Source organism: Callithrix jacchus, chromosome 4, assembly GCF_049354715.1.
Source record: "Callithrix jacchus isolate 240 chromosome 4, calJac240_pri, whole genome shotgun sequence".
Taxonomy (NCBI): Eukaryota; Metazoa; Chordata; class Mammalia; order Primates; family Cebidae; genus Callithrix; species Callithrix jacchus.
In genome coordinates, this window is record NC_133505.1 from 60,271,263 (window position 1) to 60,288,868 (window position 17,606).

General features: G+C 37.7%; 1 protein-coding gene across 3 annotated transcripts in view; it reads right to left on the reverse strand.

The window, feature by feature from the left end:
- The window catches only part of PKHD1 (PKHD1 ciliary IPT domain containing fibrocystin/polyductin), a 515,189-nt gene that overhangs the window by 367,919 nt on the left and 129,664 nt on the right, over positions 1-17,606 (reverse strand). For all 3 annotated transcript variants that reach the window (XM_035295877.3, XM_035295878.3, XM_078370699.1), the window contains one exon: positions 6,803-6,959. In XM_035295877.3, coding sequence (XP_035151768.3) covers positions 6,803-6,959 — 157 coding nt within the window. The remainder of the gene's footprint in view (positions 1-6,802; positions 6,960-17,606) is intronic.

Genomic DNA, 17,606 nt, shown 5'->3' on the forward strand with positions numbered 1-17,606 from the left:
TTTGAAGTCAGGCTCCAGTTTGGTGACCAAACTGCAATATCAACCTTGCTGTATTGTCTGCACAGAAGCATCCCATCTTCTAGCTTGAAGGGTAGCTATGTTTTTACTACAATGAGGGCAATTCAGTCCATCTTCTTTCACAGCCAACTTGCAGATAAATTATTTTGAATTTACCAATTCACAACAATGTTACCAACCCACAAAACCCTCTCATGTTGACCAAGATATTCTACAGTTAGAGAAAAAAAATATTGATGTTAAATATCGTATTTTTATCAAAATTACTGCTTGCCTTCAGATTTTTTTTATCCTAATTGCTATCTATGAAGTCTTGAAACTATGGGCACAGGATAAAATGCTAAGTGACTCACTCAGGCTTGATGCACAGAGATCACAAGTAACATCTCAGGAAAGTTCTGTGTCATAGCATTTCTAGATCACTGCACTGGAAAGCATTATCTGAAGCATTCATCTACTGAATCTGGGGCTGGCTTAGTGCTAACTAGAAGCAACCAAGTATACAATCACTGGGAAAAAAAAAAAAAGGGCTGTGCTAGGTTCATCACTTAATACCTCACTCTGAAATCCTCAAAGGCTTGTCAAGGATGAAGAAACTCTACAATGAACCTGACAGTGAGTCAGAAGAGGATGCTTCATCTCAATAAACCAAGAATATGCATTTCCACGCCATAGAAACCCAGATATAACGGACTCAAAAAGATCTGAATGTCCTCAAAACTGTGGACTTCAAAACAGTTGAGAGAAAATGAAATCGTGTTCCAAGCTACACTAGAAAAACATGTTTCTGTGAAGTCAAGGAACAAGGAGCGTGCAGGCAAACAAATGGTTAGACTCTGCCACTTCCACTTCTGCATCCGCCCCTCGCAACGGAAGGAAAAACACTTCAATATGCATTCTGAAGATAACAGAGGCAAAAGCAATCCAGGGTCTTTATTACCCAGCTAATTCTTTCAGTAATCCAGTTTGCTTTGTATATAGAAGCAGCCACTATCTGTAAGTAAAATTGTAACTTAAGCCTGATATTCAGCCATATCTCCTGTTATCTCTGTCAGTCCAAAAGTAACAAAACTAACATTAATTGAGTTCTTAGTCTGCACCAAGCTGTGTGCTAAAGGCTTTACAAATATTGCATCATTTAATACTCAAACGTCCATATGAGACAGGCAATACATTGTGATATCGCCATGCAACAATGATAAACGCTAGCTGTCACTGTTACTATTACTGTCATTATAATCAGGCATCACCTTGGTGAGGAAAAACCTGAGACTGGCAGAAGGTCTGCAACTTGCCCAAGGTCACAGAGCTGGGAAGTAGTGAAGCTGAGATTCAGGCTCACTTCTTTGTGGCAAGAAATACTGCCAAGCATTTAACTACTTTGGTATATGCCAGTAGACCAAGAAATAGAAAAGCACATTAAAGGAAACCAGTGCGCTATTAAGCAGCAGCAGAGACTGGAAACAAGTTTCTGCTCAGGCACTTTAAAGCACTGGCATTGTGAGTAGTAAGAAACTACAAACTGTCTTCCTTTTTTATTGCGTATAGTTAAGGTAAACAACAGGATGGTGTGTGTGTGTGTGTGTGTGTAGATATGTATTATATATAATAAAATAATTACTACAGTCAAACAAATTAGCATATAAACCACTTCACATAGTTACTTTCTTTTGTGTTATGTGTGTGATAACAGTACCTAAACCTAACAGCTCAACACCAAGGAGAGACTTCATTCTCCCCAATTGACCCTTTTATTAATCATTATCGTTACACCACTTCACATCAAGCTGCTTGATGACAAGATCAGAAAGAGATTCATTGCTTCATTCAGGAAATAGGAATGTTTTTCCAACTACAGATCACAGCCCGAGATCCTTGCCCGGGATGCAGAATGCTCTGACAAGAGGGTAACGTTCCTTCTTTGTGATTATGGCTCATCATAATTACTTGGAATAAAAATAATAAATTTTAATTCAGCAATGCCTATGGCCGTTGGGCATCTTAACATAAAAGAATGAAAATATAATTAACTAAATCAAGGCAATATGCCTATTTCCATCCCAGCTCATTAGTATTAATTGATTGGGTTAATTCTCTTTTGCGTTTAATGGTACCCCTAAAAACAAATTTTTTTTAAAAAGGGAAGGAGGGAAGAAATAGAGATAGTAAGTAGACAAAAGTTCTGGATCTTTTTCTAATTGAAGTGAAATAATAAATGCAGCTGAAGCTCTTATCACCGTCACAAAAGAATCCACTATTTCAGGAGTCAGTACATATAGCTTCATAAATAATGACACAAAACTTTGGGGTCACTCCTCAATTACCCCCCAAAATGTTATGACCTCTCTTCTACTATATAAGTTATATGTGTAAGAAAAAAATGTCATTTCTATTTTATAGATGAAAATATAAGGCATAGAGAGTTCAAGACTCTTGAGGGTCCATAAAGTGCTGGTTTTCCTGTTGTGTGAGCCTAGTCCTCTACATATCAGGATGCTGGTTTCCATGAATGGAAAAATAATACAGAGGATGTAATACCTTCATAAAGAGTTCCCAATGTAGCTCATAGGTCATCTACTTTCACTGTTACTTAGCACTAATCCCTTCAAAACATATACACTTCATGTAGAATGTATTCTTTGTAATACAGAAATGGCTGAGAAAGTACTTCCACTATAATACTTCACATTTTTTGGTCAAAATCTTTTGAAGAAATTATTTTTTGCCTTGAAATTTCTCAGGCTTTATCTAAGCCTGCAAATGGTATCAGAAAAAGTAAAGAAAATTTCACTCAACTATTTTTATGACACTGTGAATGTACATGAAAAAGATAGGCAGTAACAGGTATTTGGAGAGTAAGTTGCTATTGTTCTTAATGATTATGATTATTCATATATTTGAAGACCTCTTTATTATCTTTCACATATATTATAGACCAAGGGAAGACATTAAAAGGGGTATACAGCTATATTACATGGAACAGATATTTGACGGTTGTAGTTCTTCACCAGTGAAGATTTTTGTCAAATGCCTTTTAGAAACAGAAATATAAATTACCAACAGATTTTAAACTCCTAACAATTTATCATAGTATGCATATAGACAGGTGTGTGTATGTACACATTGTGTGTGTATATATGTATATGTGAATATATAAGTGTATATGTGTGTATTTATACATATGTGTGTGTGTGTGTGTGTGTGTGATCAGTGAGAACAACTAAGGACAGTGAAAGTAAATTAGCTGAGAAAAGTGGTATTTAAGTGAGAAAGAGCTTAAAATATATACTTCTTAAATTTAACCCAGGCCCATTTACTTGTCTATTCTTTCTACAATCTACACGTAATTGTTGAGCCTTTGTCGTGTGTCAGGCACTGTTCTAGACTCCGAAGAGACAACAGTAAATAGATTGATCAAATCCTTTGCCTTTTTTGAGCTTATTTGAATAGAGGAGACAGACTATAAATAAGCAAGTACATTTATAATATACCATGGGATAATAAGCACTATGAAGAAAAGTAAAGCAATATCAAAGGATGAAGAGTCCTGGGAGTAGCTGTAATTTTAGAAATGATGGCCAGCAAATCTTTCCAGAATAGTTGATATTTTCTCAAAGAGCAAATGAAATAGGTGAGCCAGCCATATGAATGTGGAAGAGCATTCCAGACCATAGACATTATGGGCAAAGGTCCAAAGGTCCTGAGGCAGGTATATGCATAGAAGAGCTAGAGCAGAGTGAATGAGGAAGACAAGGTCAACAAAGGAATCCGAGGTTAAATAATGGTAAGGTCTTTTTATTTGATTCCCAGTGAGTTGAGATTCCACTGGAGATTTTTAGGAGAGAAGTAATAAAATCTGACTTAAATTTTTAATTTAGCATGTAGCATAAAAGCCAAATATCAATGACTTAAACACATGAAGCCTTGTTTTTTTATCACAAAAAGCGATTTCAGAGGTGGGCAATTGAATGCTTTATCATGGCAACTCCGGAGTCATCAGAGTCCTGGGTTTCTTCTTCTCTTCTGCTTTTCCATTCTAATTGGCAAGTAGCATCATGGTCCAAAATGGTGGCTGAAAGTGTTGCTATCACATTTACATATCAGCAAATGGAAAAGCAGAAGAAGGAAGGGAAAATAGGGTATAATTCCTACCAGATCAAATCTACTTTTGGAAATTTCTCAGATGTTCTGCAGGGTACTTCTTCTGTCTCATGGCAAGCCATTAGCAACACAGCTATGTCTAGCTACAAAGATGTTCAGGAAATAGAGCATTTCAGCTGAGTATGTTGTTGCCACCAATGAAATTAGTGTCTTGCTACTAACAAAAACAAGGAATTGGAAACATAGAAACCAGATAAGAGGCAATTTAAGATGGTTTAGGCCAAAAAAATCTGGTGGTTAAGACTAGGTTGGTACCAATGAAGTGTTGCTACATGGGACAGATGCTGAAGATCCAGCTGACAGAGTTCACTGATGGTGGGCAGAGTTCACTGCACACCACTGATGGTGGGCAGAGGAGGCGAAAGAAAGGAAGAAGTCTTGGATGCCTCCATGGTTTTTGATCTGAGCCACTAGACATATACAATTCCAGTAGGTGAGGTGGAGAATTTCCTCAAACTTTGATTTTGTGTATATATTAATATCTATGTGCTCACAGTATGTCTCAGACATAAATGATCTGCCCTTCACCTCCTCTTCACTTTCCAACTCTAATCTTACATTCTTGACACCCAGATTACCCCATTATTCTGCCCCATTGCCTGCATCACTTATTTTAGAACCAGAAGTTTTAGTCTTTTATATTTACTTTCTAATTATTTTCTCTTTGGTAATATTACATGTTACTGCCATTTGGTATCATTCATTTTTTTCTTGTATCTCACACAGGGATTCTAGGCCATTCAATAAGCATTCACAAATTATCTGTTGAACAAATTTGATCTGTGCACTTGCCTTGTTCTCATTCTTTCTAGAAGTTATGACTCATATCTCTATGATAAAAATCTCAGAGTTTCACTCTAGGCAGCTCTGGTTTTTGCCAACAATGCCTGTATCTTATTTGTGCAGAAACTGGAATCTACTACTTAGCCCTACTTCCTACTCACTCTTCCTCCCCAAGAAAAAGAGGAGATCCTTCAGATGACTTACTGTCCCTCTCCACAGGATGCGAGTTTGCCCTTCCAAACATAACTCACTTATTCTAAATAATATGAGAGTGAAATATTGCCTAAACCAGAAATACTAATGAAAACCATTATTGGACGGTGACAGGTTGGGGCAAGTATTGGCATTGTTCAGATATTTAAATCTTTAAGAGTGGGAAGTCAAATGAATGTTATACTTATCCTGCCTTTCTCCTACCCTTTTCTCTCCTTATGATGCCTCTTCTCCGTTTTCAGCCTCTGGTCTTGTCAACACTATTCCTGAATGAGCATTTACCTAGAAGTAGCAGTACATCCAGAGACTTAGTATTCCAAGACTTTCAGCTGGGAAACTTCTCCCAAATGGTAGTAGCAATATAAGACAAGACCTTTGAATGCCTAAAGGGCACCCCATCCTCCTGCAGAATTTGATTCATATGGGGAGAGCCCTGGCTAACGGCTTGCCAAGAGCATCTTTTCTCTGAAATGAGGCTTTAGATCTGTAATTTTCCTTTGTCATTGCTAGTCCTTAGGTAGTTGGTAACTGTCTCTGGTGGCATTGCCACAGCCAGTAGCTACACACACACACACACAAACACACACACACACACACACACACACACACACAAAGGCAAGAGCCCAAACTGACAGATCATTTTATCCCCTAAAGGGCACTAATTAACTGATTTGACTGAAAACTTGTCCTTGCTATACTAGAGAAAAAAAAAAATAGCTTCTAGAATAGAGAATGAAAAACGCCTAAACCCTGATTGAGTCTAAAAGAGACAGGTATTGAAACTACATTACTTTATCCCCTTTAAAATATTTTATCTTTCCCCTCATGTAGCTATGTTCTTTACTGAGAATAAATGTTTGTGTAAATGTTAAATATATTTATAGCAAAGAACAGTGTTTTAGTGCAGAGATTCATAGATATCCATAACTAATCGTATCTCCCAAGTAATTTTCATTTGCCAATGAACAGAGGCACTTTGATAACTATTCCTTATTATCAGCCACTAAAGTAGGCCATGATTTTTATTCTCATTTAACAGATAAGGAAAGAAATGCACAAAGAGGTGAAATAACTAACTTCACCATTTGAAGATGTGGTAGTAGAGCGGAGATTCGAAATCTCAGCCTCTCCCAACTTCCTGAACCCTAGAGCTATATAGCCGGTTTTGCAATAAGAAAGCCTATTTGTATGACTTTCCGTGGGACCAAGAAGTCAAAACCACAACAGGGTAGAAGCAGGAAGACATTGCTTTCTTGGCAGGGTATTTCAAAGGCAGCAACGTTAACCAATTTCAGGGCATTTTGCTATGTTGTGGGGGCTGTCCTGGATAAGCATGACTAAAAAGTGCTGGAATAAAGAAGTATATTCTTTGAGAATACTGTTAACCTTCTTGTTTTTGAAAAATTAAAATAATCAAGCTGTGTGCTTATTATGAGAGTCCAAAGAAAGGCCTTTCACTTTGAACCCTCTGACCACTTCTTCCTTTACATCGTAAAATTTCAGTTTGGTCTGAGGATAAATTGTCGACTAAGTTCTGGAACTTATCCAGAAAGCTTCCCTCCTCCCTCCCTCCTACAACTGATATGATTACATAGAATAATGTCACCAATCTTCAAACTCCACAGACCTTTAACGTGCAGTAAGTTAAGGATGCTTGTGTTCGTGTCCAGCAGAAGCAATTGGCCGTTCTCCACTGTGACGTTGTCGCCATCTTGTGGCAGCCGTTCAGGAAACCAGCTGTGAGTCCTGGACCATCTCCGGCAGAACTGTAAAGGAAAGTTGCCCTGGAAAAGAGAGAGCTGGGTTGGTGGGTTGGCTGGTCTGTTGGTTCGTTGGCTGGTTCATTCATTGTTTTAATACTATAAGTACTAAATCAAAATAGAAACTTCTCAAAGAAAGTAAAATTCATTTCAACATTTTAAATGTCTCCATGAAATTGGTTACCTCTCTCTTCTTCATACAACTGACCTAAACAGAAAAAATATGAGAGGCAAAATTATACCTGAAGTTCTTCTGTGCCCAGCACCTAGAATTCTCCAATAACATGCTGTTTTCTTACCTTTTATTCCCTCTAGCACAGGCCACATTCTACCTGACAGATGAGGTTGATTCCATTTATTTTTACAGTCATGTATTGAATCTTGGACAAAAAGTCATAAATAGCCTGGAATAGGGAGAATTAAAATGTTCTGCTTGATGGGTGGCATTTTGCTTTATGTAATTGGTATCATTTTTCACTGGCTCTACTGCCAAGAGTCCCTGTTTTATAGGAACATTCCTCTTCCCAAGTGCTCAGATCTATCCTCCCACTCGGCCTTTTTTGATATTATTGTTGCCTTTCCCCCTGTGCCTGGTGCATCAGTGCTGAACAAAGCCCAGGCAGGCATAGGCAGAATGCCAACTGACTTCAGATGACAAATAAATAACCTGGAACCTTTGAGTGAGGGGCAGGGAGCCGTACTGATAGAAGGAGCCAGAAAAGGATGCACCCCCTCTCCACCCCAGCCTCAGTCCCTCTCTCAGAACTTTGGCTTTCCTACTAATTTATAGTCACTCTGATGTCATATGTTTTTAAAAATAGAGACATAAAAATTACAGAAAGTAGTATTCAGCTCATGTAAGAGGCTGGGAACATGTCTAAGTGCCTTGTGAAATTGTGGAAGTATAATTATGATAAATATAATAAAATCAAAATAGAGAAGGTGATTTCTTCTTCCAGGTAATATATATGACATGTGTAAGCCTCTCTCTCCAGTCTTATTCCCATTCAGATGCCAACCAAATGTAAAGCCCAAGTTCCTATAAAAATGAACTGCCTGGAAGTTCCTCTTGTGATGTGTTAGAGGCAGATGTGAGAAGATCATTAGAAGGGAAGGCATGTTTGTAATATCAACAACTACACCTACACAGAGAATAGTGCTCTACAGTATTTCTGAGAATATGGAAAACTGTGTTTCCAGACAAGCTGTTATACTTTCCAGAAGAGGATACAAACCCCACGGTCAACAGTCCTGAGTTGCAAACCCAGCACAATCACTGAGAAGGCTTTGTGATTTTTTCATTTTCTACATCTGCAAAGAAATAAAAGTCCATGACTCATCACAATTTAAGAGACAGAAAAGAATAAGGCATAGTGATAACAAGTTCCAGTATCAAAGAAAAAAGAACATGTTATACAGCAGCCTCATTGTGAACTGCAGGAACCACATTCCCCATGGTGACTATCTGTGGGCTACAGAAGTAGGAGAGAATTTTAACTCTAGATGATTTCACTATAGGACTAGCTTTAGGTTAGTAAAATAATAAACAGTACTTCTTATAAGTCTACATATATTATACATTCTTATAACCCTTTAATTTACTTCTGTAGAATACAGACAGAGAAAAAGGAAACAAATCAAAGGAAACTGGAATGAAAGAAGGTGGGAAAAACCAGAGATGGTAAAGTACACTGCAGAACAAGGTGAATCACGTTATCTGTATTGTCAGCTTGGAGTCCATGATGAAAGAGCAGTTGAAAAAATCTTGAATTTCCAGAAGGGCAGAAATGGAAAAGACTCTAGCAAAATCCTATCCCATCATCTTCCAGATGCTATTTTAGGTAGTGTTCCTTAGAGCTTAATAAAATGCAGATTCCTCAGGTGCTATCATACACCTATGAAATCAAAAGCTCAAGAAGTAGGACCCAGAGATCTACAATTTTAATGATCTTCTCAGATGACACTTCTGCATCAAAATTTAAGGATCAATTCAGGGCACAGCTGGAGAGGAAGGACATATATCTTTTAAAGGAATCAAAAAGTTTTCTCCAAACCAATATCCAAAGCTTGAAGTCTTTGGCCAGGGTCACCCAAAGACTAGCAAGCTAGAAAAGATGATGTGTAGATGAACTATAAGAAATATGAAGAATTCAGCAGCATGACTCTGAGACATTAACCTGGTAGTCAGATCCATAACCCAGTCACAGAACTACAAAGAAAACCAGGGCTCATGACACATACAGTAAAATGATCTGGAACAACCAGACATTAGTTAGATACTACTAAGTGGGTCAAAGGAAGACAATTTCATGGCATTATCCATTAGTTAATTTTAGAACATTTAAAATTTTTTACGATTAGCACAGATATCTGTTATCTAGCTCTCAGTAAGCTTTAGAGACTTTCTTGCTCTGAAGCACCTGCTTATGCCATTTGCTGCCTTCCAGGTGCTATACTTGGCCTGGCCTGTCAACCTTCAAAAATTGCTATACTTGGTTCCAACCTAGTAGGTGGAAAGGTTGCTATATCCCCCAGGTCTTCTGAAACATTTACATTCCTTTTCATGTTCTCAAGCTCTATTTAAACATATACCAAATGATGAAGAGTGCTACTTTGTTATCTCCACTCTCCAGTGGAGAAAGCAAAGGCTCGAAGTATTTAAATGATGTGTCAAAGTTCATAGTGATAGAGGCAAACTGGAGTCACAAAAAGGAGGCTCCCACCTGAAGTTTTCCCCTCACTGTGGCTTCTCCTGAGATGCTCTTTCCCAAAAGATCTGCACAACTCACTTCCTTACTTAATTGATGCCTCTGCTCAACTATCACCTCTTTACCTGCATCATTATTTTTAAAAGGTACCCCCAATCATTCCTTCTCCCCTAATAATGCTTCATTCTAGTATTAAATCATGTAATTCCTTACATATTTGGTTATCACTTATTAAAGTTACTCAAATGAAGCAGGGACTTGGTTTTGGTCATTGTATATCCCCACCCCCCAAAAGGTGTCGACCCCATAGTAGTTGCTCAATACATGTTTTTAAATAATTTATTAAATTAATCTTATATCTGCTGGTGCCACACATACTTTTACAGATGTCACACACAAACACACACACACACCTCTTCCTAATACAATAGGTGAACATACAGGTGCTAAGACTAAAAATGCTATATCCCCTAGGTCTTCTGAAACATTTACATTCCTTGTTGTGTTCTCAAGCTCTATTTAAACACATACCAAATGATGAAGAGTGCTACTTAACTGGAACCTGAGATTCAGATTCAAGTTCATAAAATCTTCCATCAGTGTTTTCTTTCACCTTAAGTTTCTCTAGTCAATGTGACCAATTTCAAATAAATATAGGTATTTAAGCATTCAGTTTCAAGAAACCTACGCTTCTTTATACCCTGAATTCCCCTTAGCATAACAAAGATATCTTGAAATGTATAAATGTTTATTGATGTACTCATGCTTTTACACAAAATAATGATTAAATACTAAAAAAAAAAATCTAAAAATTAATGCAGCCTCCACTGCTGAACAGATACCTGGGGAAGTGGAAGAGCAGTTTATCTCTATGATTGCAAGTTGTCGGTGTAATCCATGATTACATGCATGTTGCCACAAGAATTTTAGCTCTCCTACATCTTCACAGTTAACAGAGCTAGTGGTATCATTCCCTCTCAGGGAAATGTTCCGTGAAACAGTGAGGATGGCTCCCCTTCCAACATCATCCTTCAACCCATGTCACTTCGATCCAATCAAGAAAAAAATTCTGACAGCATTGATTAAAGATTTTGTCAATATATTTGAGAATGTCTCTGTTGATACCAACATATTTTTGGGGAAGGCTGTGTTCTGTGTCAATGACCCAGCTTACTTCTCTTTCCTATATAGTTCCCAAGATGCTCAGTCTTTAGCTTTAGTGTTCTTCCTTGAGATAAACACATCACTCATTCTTATTCTGCAGATGAAGAAAATCATTTCCTAATAGGCATATGGGGGCAGGCATGGAAATATAGATATAAGAATTTCCCAGAATATGACCTCACCTTTGCATATGGCCCCAAATAAACCCAAAAAAAAAGGCAAGAAAAAAACTTTCCTGCCTCAGCTAGGAAGCTTATGCAATTTGTTTTCTTCTTACAGCATGTCAGCACTTCTCTGAACATCAGGGAATGTGCAGTGTCTGCAAATCTTACATGTCACCTTAAATGTACTTGCAACACCACCAGAGTTATCTTGAAAGAAGTCATTGATCAGCAAGTTGGAACACCCGGCAAAGCAAAGACCTATTAGTGAGCGTATGCATTGAGCTGGAGTGGCAGAGGAGGTAGGGTATGAGAATCTTTCTAATCACAGTGCCTTCTGGATAACAAGGACAAGAAAGAACTGTTCTGACACCTCACCAGAATATCTTCTTCCTCAGCATCCAAATCCTGGAAATAGGAAAAGACAAGTCCCTGTAACCATGTTCTCTACTCCGTATCCTTCTCTATTTTCTCCAAAGCATTCATCTCTACTTAGTATAATGTATACTGGTTTATAATCAGTCAACCCCTCATAGAATATAAGCTTCACAAGGGTGTCTTGATTTTCTGCTGCATCCCTAGTACCTACAACAATGCCTGGCATCTGTTTGCTACCCCAAAACTTTGTTTGAATGAATAAATGGTCAATTCTTATTTGGACTCATAATCATGTCATAATTTAAAGTACTCTAATAACTGAAATGCGATATGAAGCTATAGTTTAACTTTATTCTTTTCTTCTTTACATTGACATGTTTTAATTTTTACAAAACCAAATTTATTTACCATTTGTGATATTTTTCATTACGTTACATATAGAACAACCTCTTTCTTTCTGACATAAATATCATACGCCCTTCTTGATTGGTGAGTTTTATATTTGCATGTTACTTCTCAACCAACTTACAATTTATGTTGGGAAAGTTTTACACTTTTTTCTTGTTTTTATTCCTTGCTTTTTCCTCCCAAATAGCTAATCGATTGCCTTCATACCATTTATTGAACAACATTTATTCTCCCAATTAATCCTCTTGGCTATTTTAATAGCTGAATTATAAGGTCGGATGATATTAAACCTATTGGCCAATTAAAATCCTAAACCCTTTGTGTATGAGCTAATATAAAGGCATTTTTCCCAAATAAATGTGACCTTATCCTTGTTCTTAAGGTACTTATATTGTCATTTAGAAAAAAAATACAAATCGCCAGTTAATTAAAGTGTGATTGATTGAAAAATTAAAGGCATAACCAAGATGCCACAGGAGTTCAGAGAACTGGATGGCTGACCATGGTGGAGATGGCCTTACCGGGAAAATCAAGTGCGTTAAACATCGTTTCCTAGTTTTAATCTGGACACAACAGATAATGTAACACAGGCTGAGATTATTTCAGCTGATTATAAAACAAAATATATTCAGTGCAGAAAAGTCAACTATCTACAAATCCAGGATTATGAATAGAGCCCCTAACCTATAATCTAATAACTCTTTAGAGAACAAAAAGGAAATTGAATTAGTTTGGCATAATTTATTCTTACTGACCTCATGCAGGCTCTAACTGATCACTTTCTTTTCTTGTTGCTTATAAACCCCTTACGATTACAAGATAACATGAGAAAGTCCTTCCACACTGCACTGTCTAACACGTGGACTACTCAGCTAAATGTTAACAGTGCTTTTTGTCAGAGATTCCTGCCCAGTTGAAATTGACCATTTCTCATCTTTAGAGAACCGGGAAATTCATTGGCTTATCTCTAGGTTCTATACACTTCCTATCCGCTGCTATTTCTCAAAGATCGTTGACACCACCTCAGTGCTTCACATGTCTAAGTTCTTAGCACTCTTAAGCTTCAGAGGTTTATCGAATTCTGCAGAGAGGACAAATTTACAGTCCTCCTTTATCCTTTCCTCTATTTGAATCTTCAAATTTCCTTTAATCGCATCTCTTCTGAATTTTAAGTCTGAAGACCTTTCCACTTGTGGGAGAAAAAAAAATGATAATGATAGCTACTGATTATTGAATGTCTCTAATGTCCCAAGTATAATGCTACACATTTTACTTGCAGTGTCACTAATCCTTATGTGAACGCTGAATATCTGAGATGGGTCTCAGTTAATTTAGGAAGTTTATTTTGCCAGGGTTGAGGATGCATATCTGTGATATAGCCTCAGCAGGTCCTGATGACATGTACCCAAGGTGGTTGGGACACGGCTTGGTTTTATACATTTTAGGAAGACATGAGACATCAATCGATATATGTAAGATGTACCTTGGCTCCATCTGGGACAACTCAAAGCAGGGAGGGGGTTTCCAGGTCACAGGTAAATGAGAGACAAATGACTGCAATTTTTAAAGTTTCTGATAAGCTTTTTCAAAGCAGACAATCAGACATGCATCTATCTCTGTGAGCAGAGGGATAACTTCAACTAGAACGGGAGTCAGGTTTGCCCTAAGCCGTTCCCAGCTTGACTTCTCCCATTAGCTTAGAGATTTGGGAGACCCCCAGGATTTATTTTCCTTTCATACTTACAACTAAAAAATGTAGATATTACTCTTTCCACTTAAAGCTTAATTAATAATAATAGCCAACATCTACTGAGTGCACTTAACAGGTATCATCTCAATCACAGACTCTTTTCAGACTGCTCTCCAGGAACTACACAGTAGATGGATCCCCACCTTCAACAAATGTTTATTGAGCACCCACTACACACCCAGCACAAAACAAATTCCTGACCTCATGGAGCTTATATTTTAGGGAGATAACAGGCAAATATATAAAACTAATAGTGTGCTTTGAAGAAAAAAAGAAACAGGGTGAAATGGATCAGAAGTGTCAGGGTGGGAAGAGCTATTTGATATGGAGTGATCAGGGACTGCCCTGCTTGGATTGGATTGCCATTGGAGTGGAGAAGTAGAGTATGAGCCAGAGGCTGTCAAGGGAGGCCCTTGAAGAAGGAGTGTGCTTGGAGCGCTGCAGGTGCAGCAAGAAGGACAGATAAGTGGCTGGCCCTGAAAGAAGGAATGCTATCCAGCCAGATAGCCTTTCTACTGATGCAACAAGAAACACTGCACAAAGACCTGGGAAGACATCAGGTTCTTCATATGTCATAGAAAAAAGAATCAAGTAAAACACTCAATATATATAACAAAGTAAAGAATCAAGTAAAACACTCAGTATATATAACTCAGTAAAACATATAACAAGGTAAGCAAACTACAGTTCACAACCTACTATTTTGATATTGGCACATAGCCCACCCACTTTTTTGATATTGGCACAAGGCACATGACAATTCATTTACATATTGTTTATGGATGCTTTCAGTTTGTGATGGAGGCAACATGGCTCACAAAGCCTAAAATATTTACTCTCTGGCTTTTTATAGAAAAAGCTTGGGGACCCCTGGTATATTCCATTTCATACTATCAGCATAGAACCTATAATATGCTTAGTATAGTACATCTATAGTACATCAGTATTGAAACATGTGCAAAATGGAAATTTCTGTAATTGAAAATGAGTAATTATAATACCGGAGAGTTCATGGACTGCAAGCAAAAACATCTTAGTGAAGGATATGCATTAAAGTACTGGAAGCTGATTCAGTTCTTCCCATTGTTCAGTATACAATAACCTGCACTCACATGCATGCACATGAATACATACACACACACACACACACACAGCCAAATCAGAAGATTGACAGATACATGCTAGCCTTTTTCACAGAGCTGACACACTGCCATTTAACTAGCGAGCATGGAGCACGTGTTTGTGCTCCCAGTCACTAGTAAGAGACAAGGTTAACATTTTAAGTGATGGACTACAACATGTTATTTCCCCATGCAGTGGACCCATGACTGCACCGTCTTCGGAAACACTTAATTTCAGTGATTGAATACACAGGAGCGTACTTTCCCTGCTATGAACGTTTGACAGCTCCTCAGTTTCATATACTAGGAAAGCCTTTTTTTTCTTCCTTTACTTTTTTTCCTCTCTTTATACCTGAAGGGAAGCAAAATGAATATGTGGTAGCAAAGAAAAAAGGAAGAAGCCCAGAGAATGAAAACCAGCTTATAAGCTTTACTGTATTTTAAAATAAAAGTATTCACTGCCATCTGCTCTAATTACTTCTAATGTTTGGGCTACCATATTCATACAATAGAAATAATGATCTCCTCGAGGGCAAAAAAAAATTTTTTTTTTTAGGGAAACAAACAAAAGTTGATTACATTTACCTCCCAGGCTAAAGAAGCATCAAGCTTTTTGCAGTAAACAATAAATTAGGAGAATGGGTAGGTTTCCGATTAACACTAACAAATTAGGTACCCTTAGTGGTTCCCCACCTTTTCTTCTTTTCTTGCCTCTTTGGAAGAGCTGTGCATATAACTCATAGAGGGCAAAGAGCTGATTAGGCATATTTCTTGTGGTCTAAGGTTATTCCACACAAATTCCTTACATTTGATCAGAACCAGATGAGGCCAAGTCTTCTCCCTGTCTTCTTGTTGACATTAGACATGTCCCAACTTTAATACTGAACATAGGACTGGGTATTCTACCAAGACGTCGGATTACCTCATGGGGTGAACTGCTTAGGGGCCACCAGACTTGAACTCCTCTAAAGAAGCTAGAGCCCATTTAGCCTCAGTAAAGTTTCCAGGAACAAAAATGATGCAGGATAGGTCCATTCCTCAGACTTAAGGGAAATATATGGAGCCCAGGAAGACATGGAATAGATTTCTACAATCCCAGCATGAGAAATGTCACTTTCACAAAGGCTGAGTCTAGTGACCTTCTCAAATTCTCAAATTTGAGGATTTGAGATGTCCTAGGATTCTGACCCACTGGTGTACATACCCTATGTAGTCTTCTTCCCTTCAGCAGAAGCAGAGTCTGTGAATATGATGGGCTATCACTCCCATGATTAGGTTATATTATATGGTAATGATGATAGAATTATGCAGATATGATTAAAGTAAGAGATGGGCTGACGTTGAGTTATTCAAAAGGGAGACTGCCTTTACCTAACTGGGTGAGTCCTTAAGAGAGAGATTCTCCCACTGGCCTTGAAGGAGTAACCGGCCATGTGGCTTGGAGGAGACCATGAGGCTAGGACTGAAGAACAGCCTTTAATTGCTGAAAGTGGTTGCAGCCAACAGCCAGCAAGAAAATGAAGACCTACATCCTATATTCACAAGGAAACGACTTTCACTAACAACCTGAATAAGCTTGGAGGAAGACCTTGAATTCCAGATGAGAACATAGCCAGGCTGACCCTTTGATTTCAGCCTTGAGAAACCTTGAGAAGAAAACCCAGCTACTCTGTGACCAGATTTTTTTAAAAAAATTAATAGATTTAGGGGGTACAAGTGCAGTTTTTGCTACATGGATAGACTGCATAGTGGTAAAGTCTGGGCTTTCAGTGTGATCAACACCTGAAGAGTATACATTGTACCCATTAAGTAATTTTTTTTTCCTCACTTCCTTCCCACCCTCCCACCCTTTTAAGCCTCCAGTGTCTATTATTCCACTACATCCATGTGTACACATTATTGAGCTCCCACTTGTAAGTGAGAACATATGGAATTTGACTTTCTGAGTTACTTCACTTAAAATAATTGTTCCATCCATGTTGCTGCAAAAGCCATTTCACTCTTTTTTATTGCTGAGTAGAATTCCAATGTATGTGTAGAATTCCAATGTATATATATGTGTGTGATTTTCTTTATCCAATCATCTGACAATGGAAACTTAGGTTGATTCCATATCTTTGCTGTTGTGAACAGTGTTGAGATAAACACATGAATGCAGGTATCTTTTTGATATAATAATTTCTTTTCCTTTGGGTTGATATGCAGTAGTGTGATTACTAGATCGAATGGTACATCCACTTTTATTTCTTTGAGAAATTGTCATGCTGTTTTCCATAAAGGTTGTACCAATTTACATTCCCACTAATAGTATATACATGCTTCCTTCACTCAGCATCCTCACCAACATCTGTTATAGGTTGACTTTTTATAAAGAGCCATTATGACTGGTATAAGATGGTATCCCACTGTGGTTTTAACTTTCATTTCTCTGATGATTACTAATGTTGAGTATTTTTTTCACATGCTTATTTGCCATTTGTGTGTCTTCTTCTAAAAAATGTCTGTTCCTCTCCTTTGCCTACTTTTTAATAGGGTTATTTCGGTGGTTTTTGTTTTTATTGAGTTGTTTGAGCTCCTTGCAGACACTAGATATTAATCCTTTGTTGTATGCATAGTTTGCAAATATTTTCTACTATTCTGCAGGTTGTCTGTTCATTCTATTGATTACTTATTTTGCTGTGCAAAAGGTTTTTTGTTTTACTAGGTCCCATTTGTCTATTTTTGGTTTTCTTGCATTTGTTTCTGAGGTCTTGGTCATAAATTCTTTGCCTAGGCCCACATTTAAAAAAGTTTTTTCTAGCTTTTCTTCTAGGATTTTTATAATTTTAAGTATTACATTTAAGCCTTCAATCCATCTTGAATTAATTTTTGTATAAGGTGAAAAATAGGGGTTCAGTTTCATTCTTCTGCATATAGCAGTGCAATTTCCCAGCACCACTTATTAAGTAGGGTGACCTTTCCCCACTGTATGTTTTTGTTGG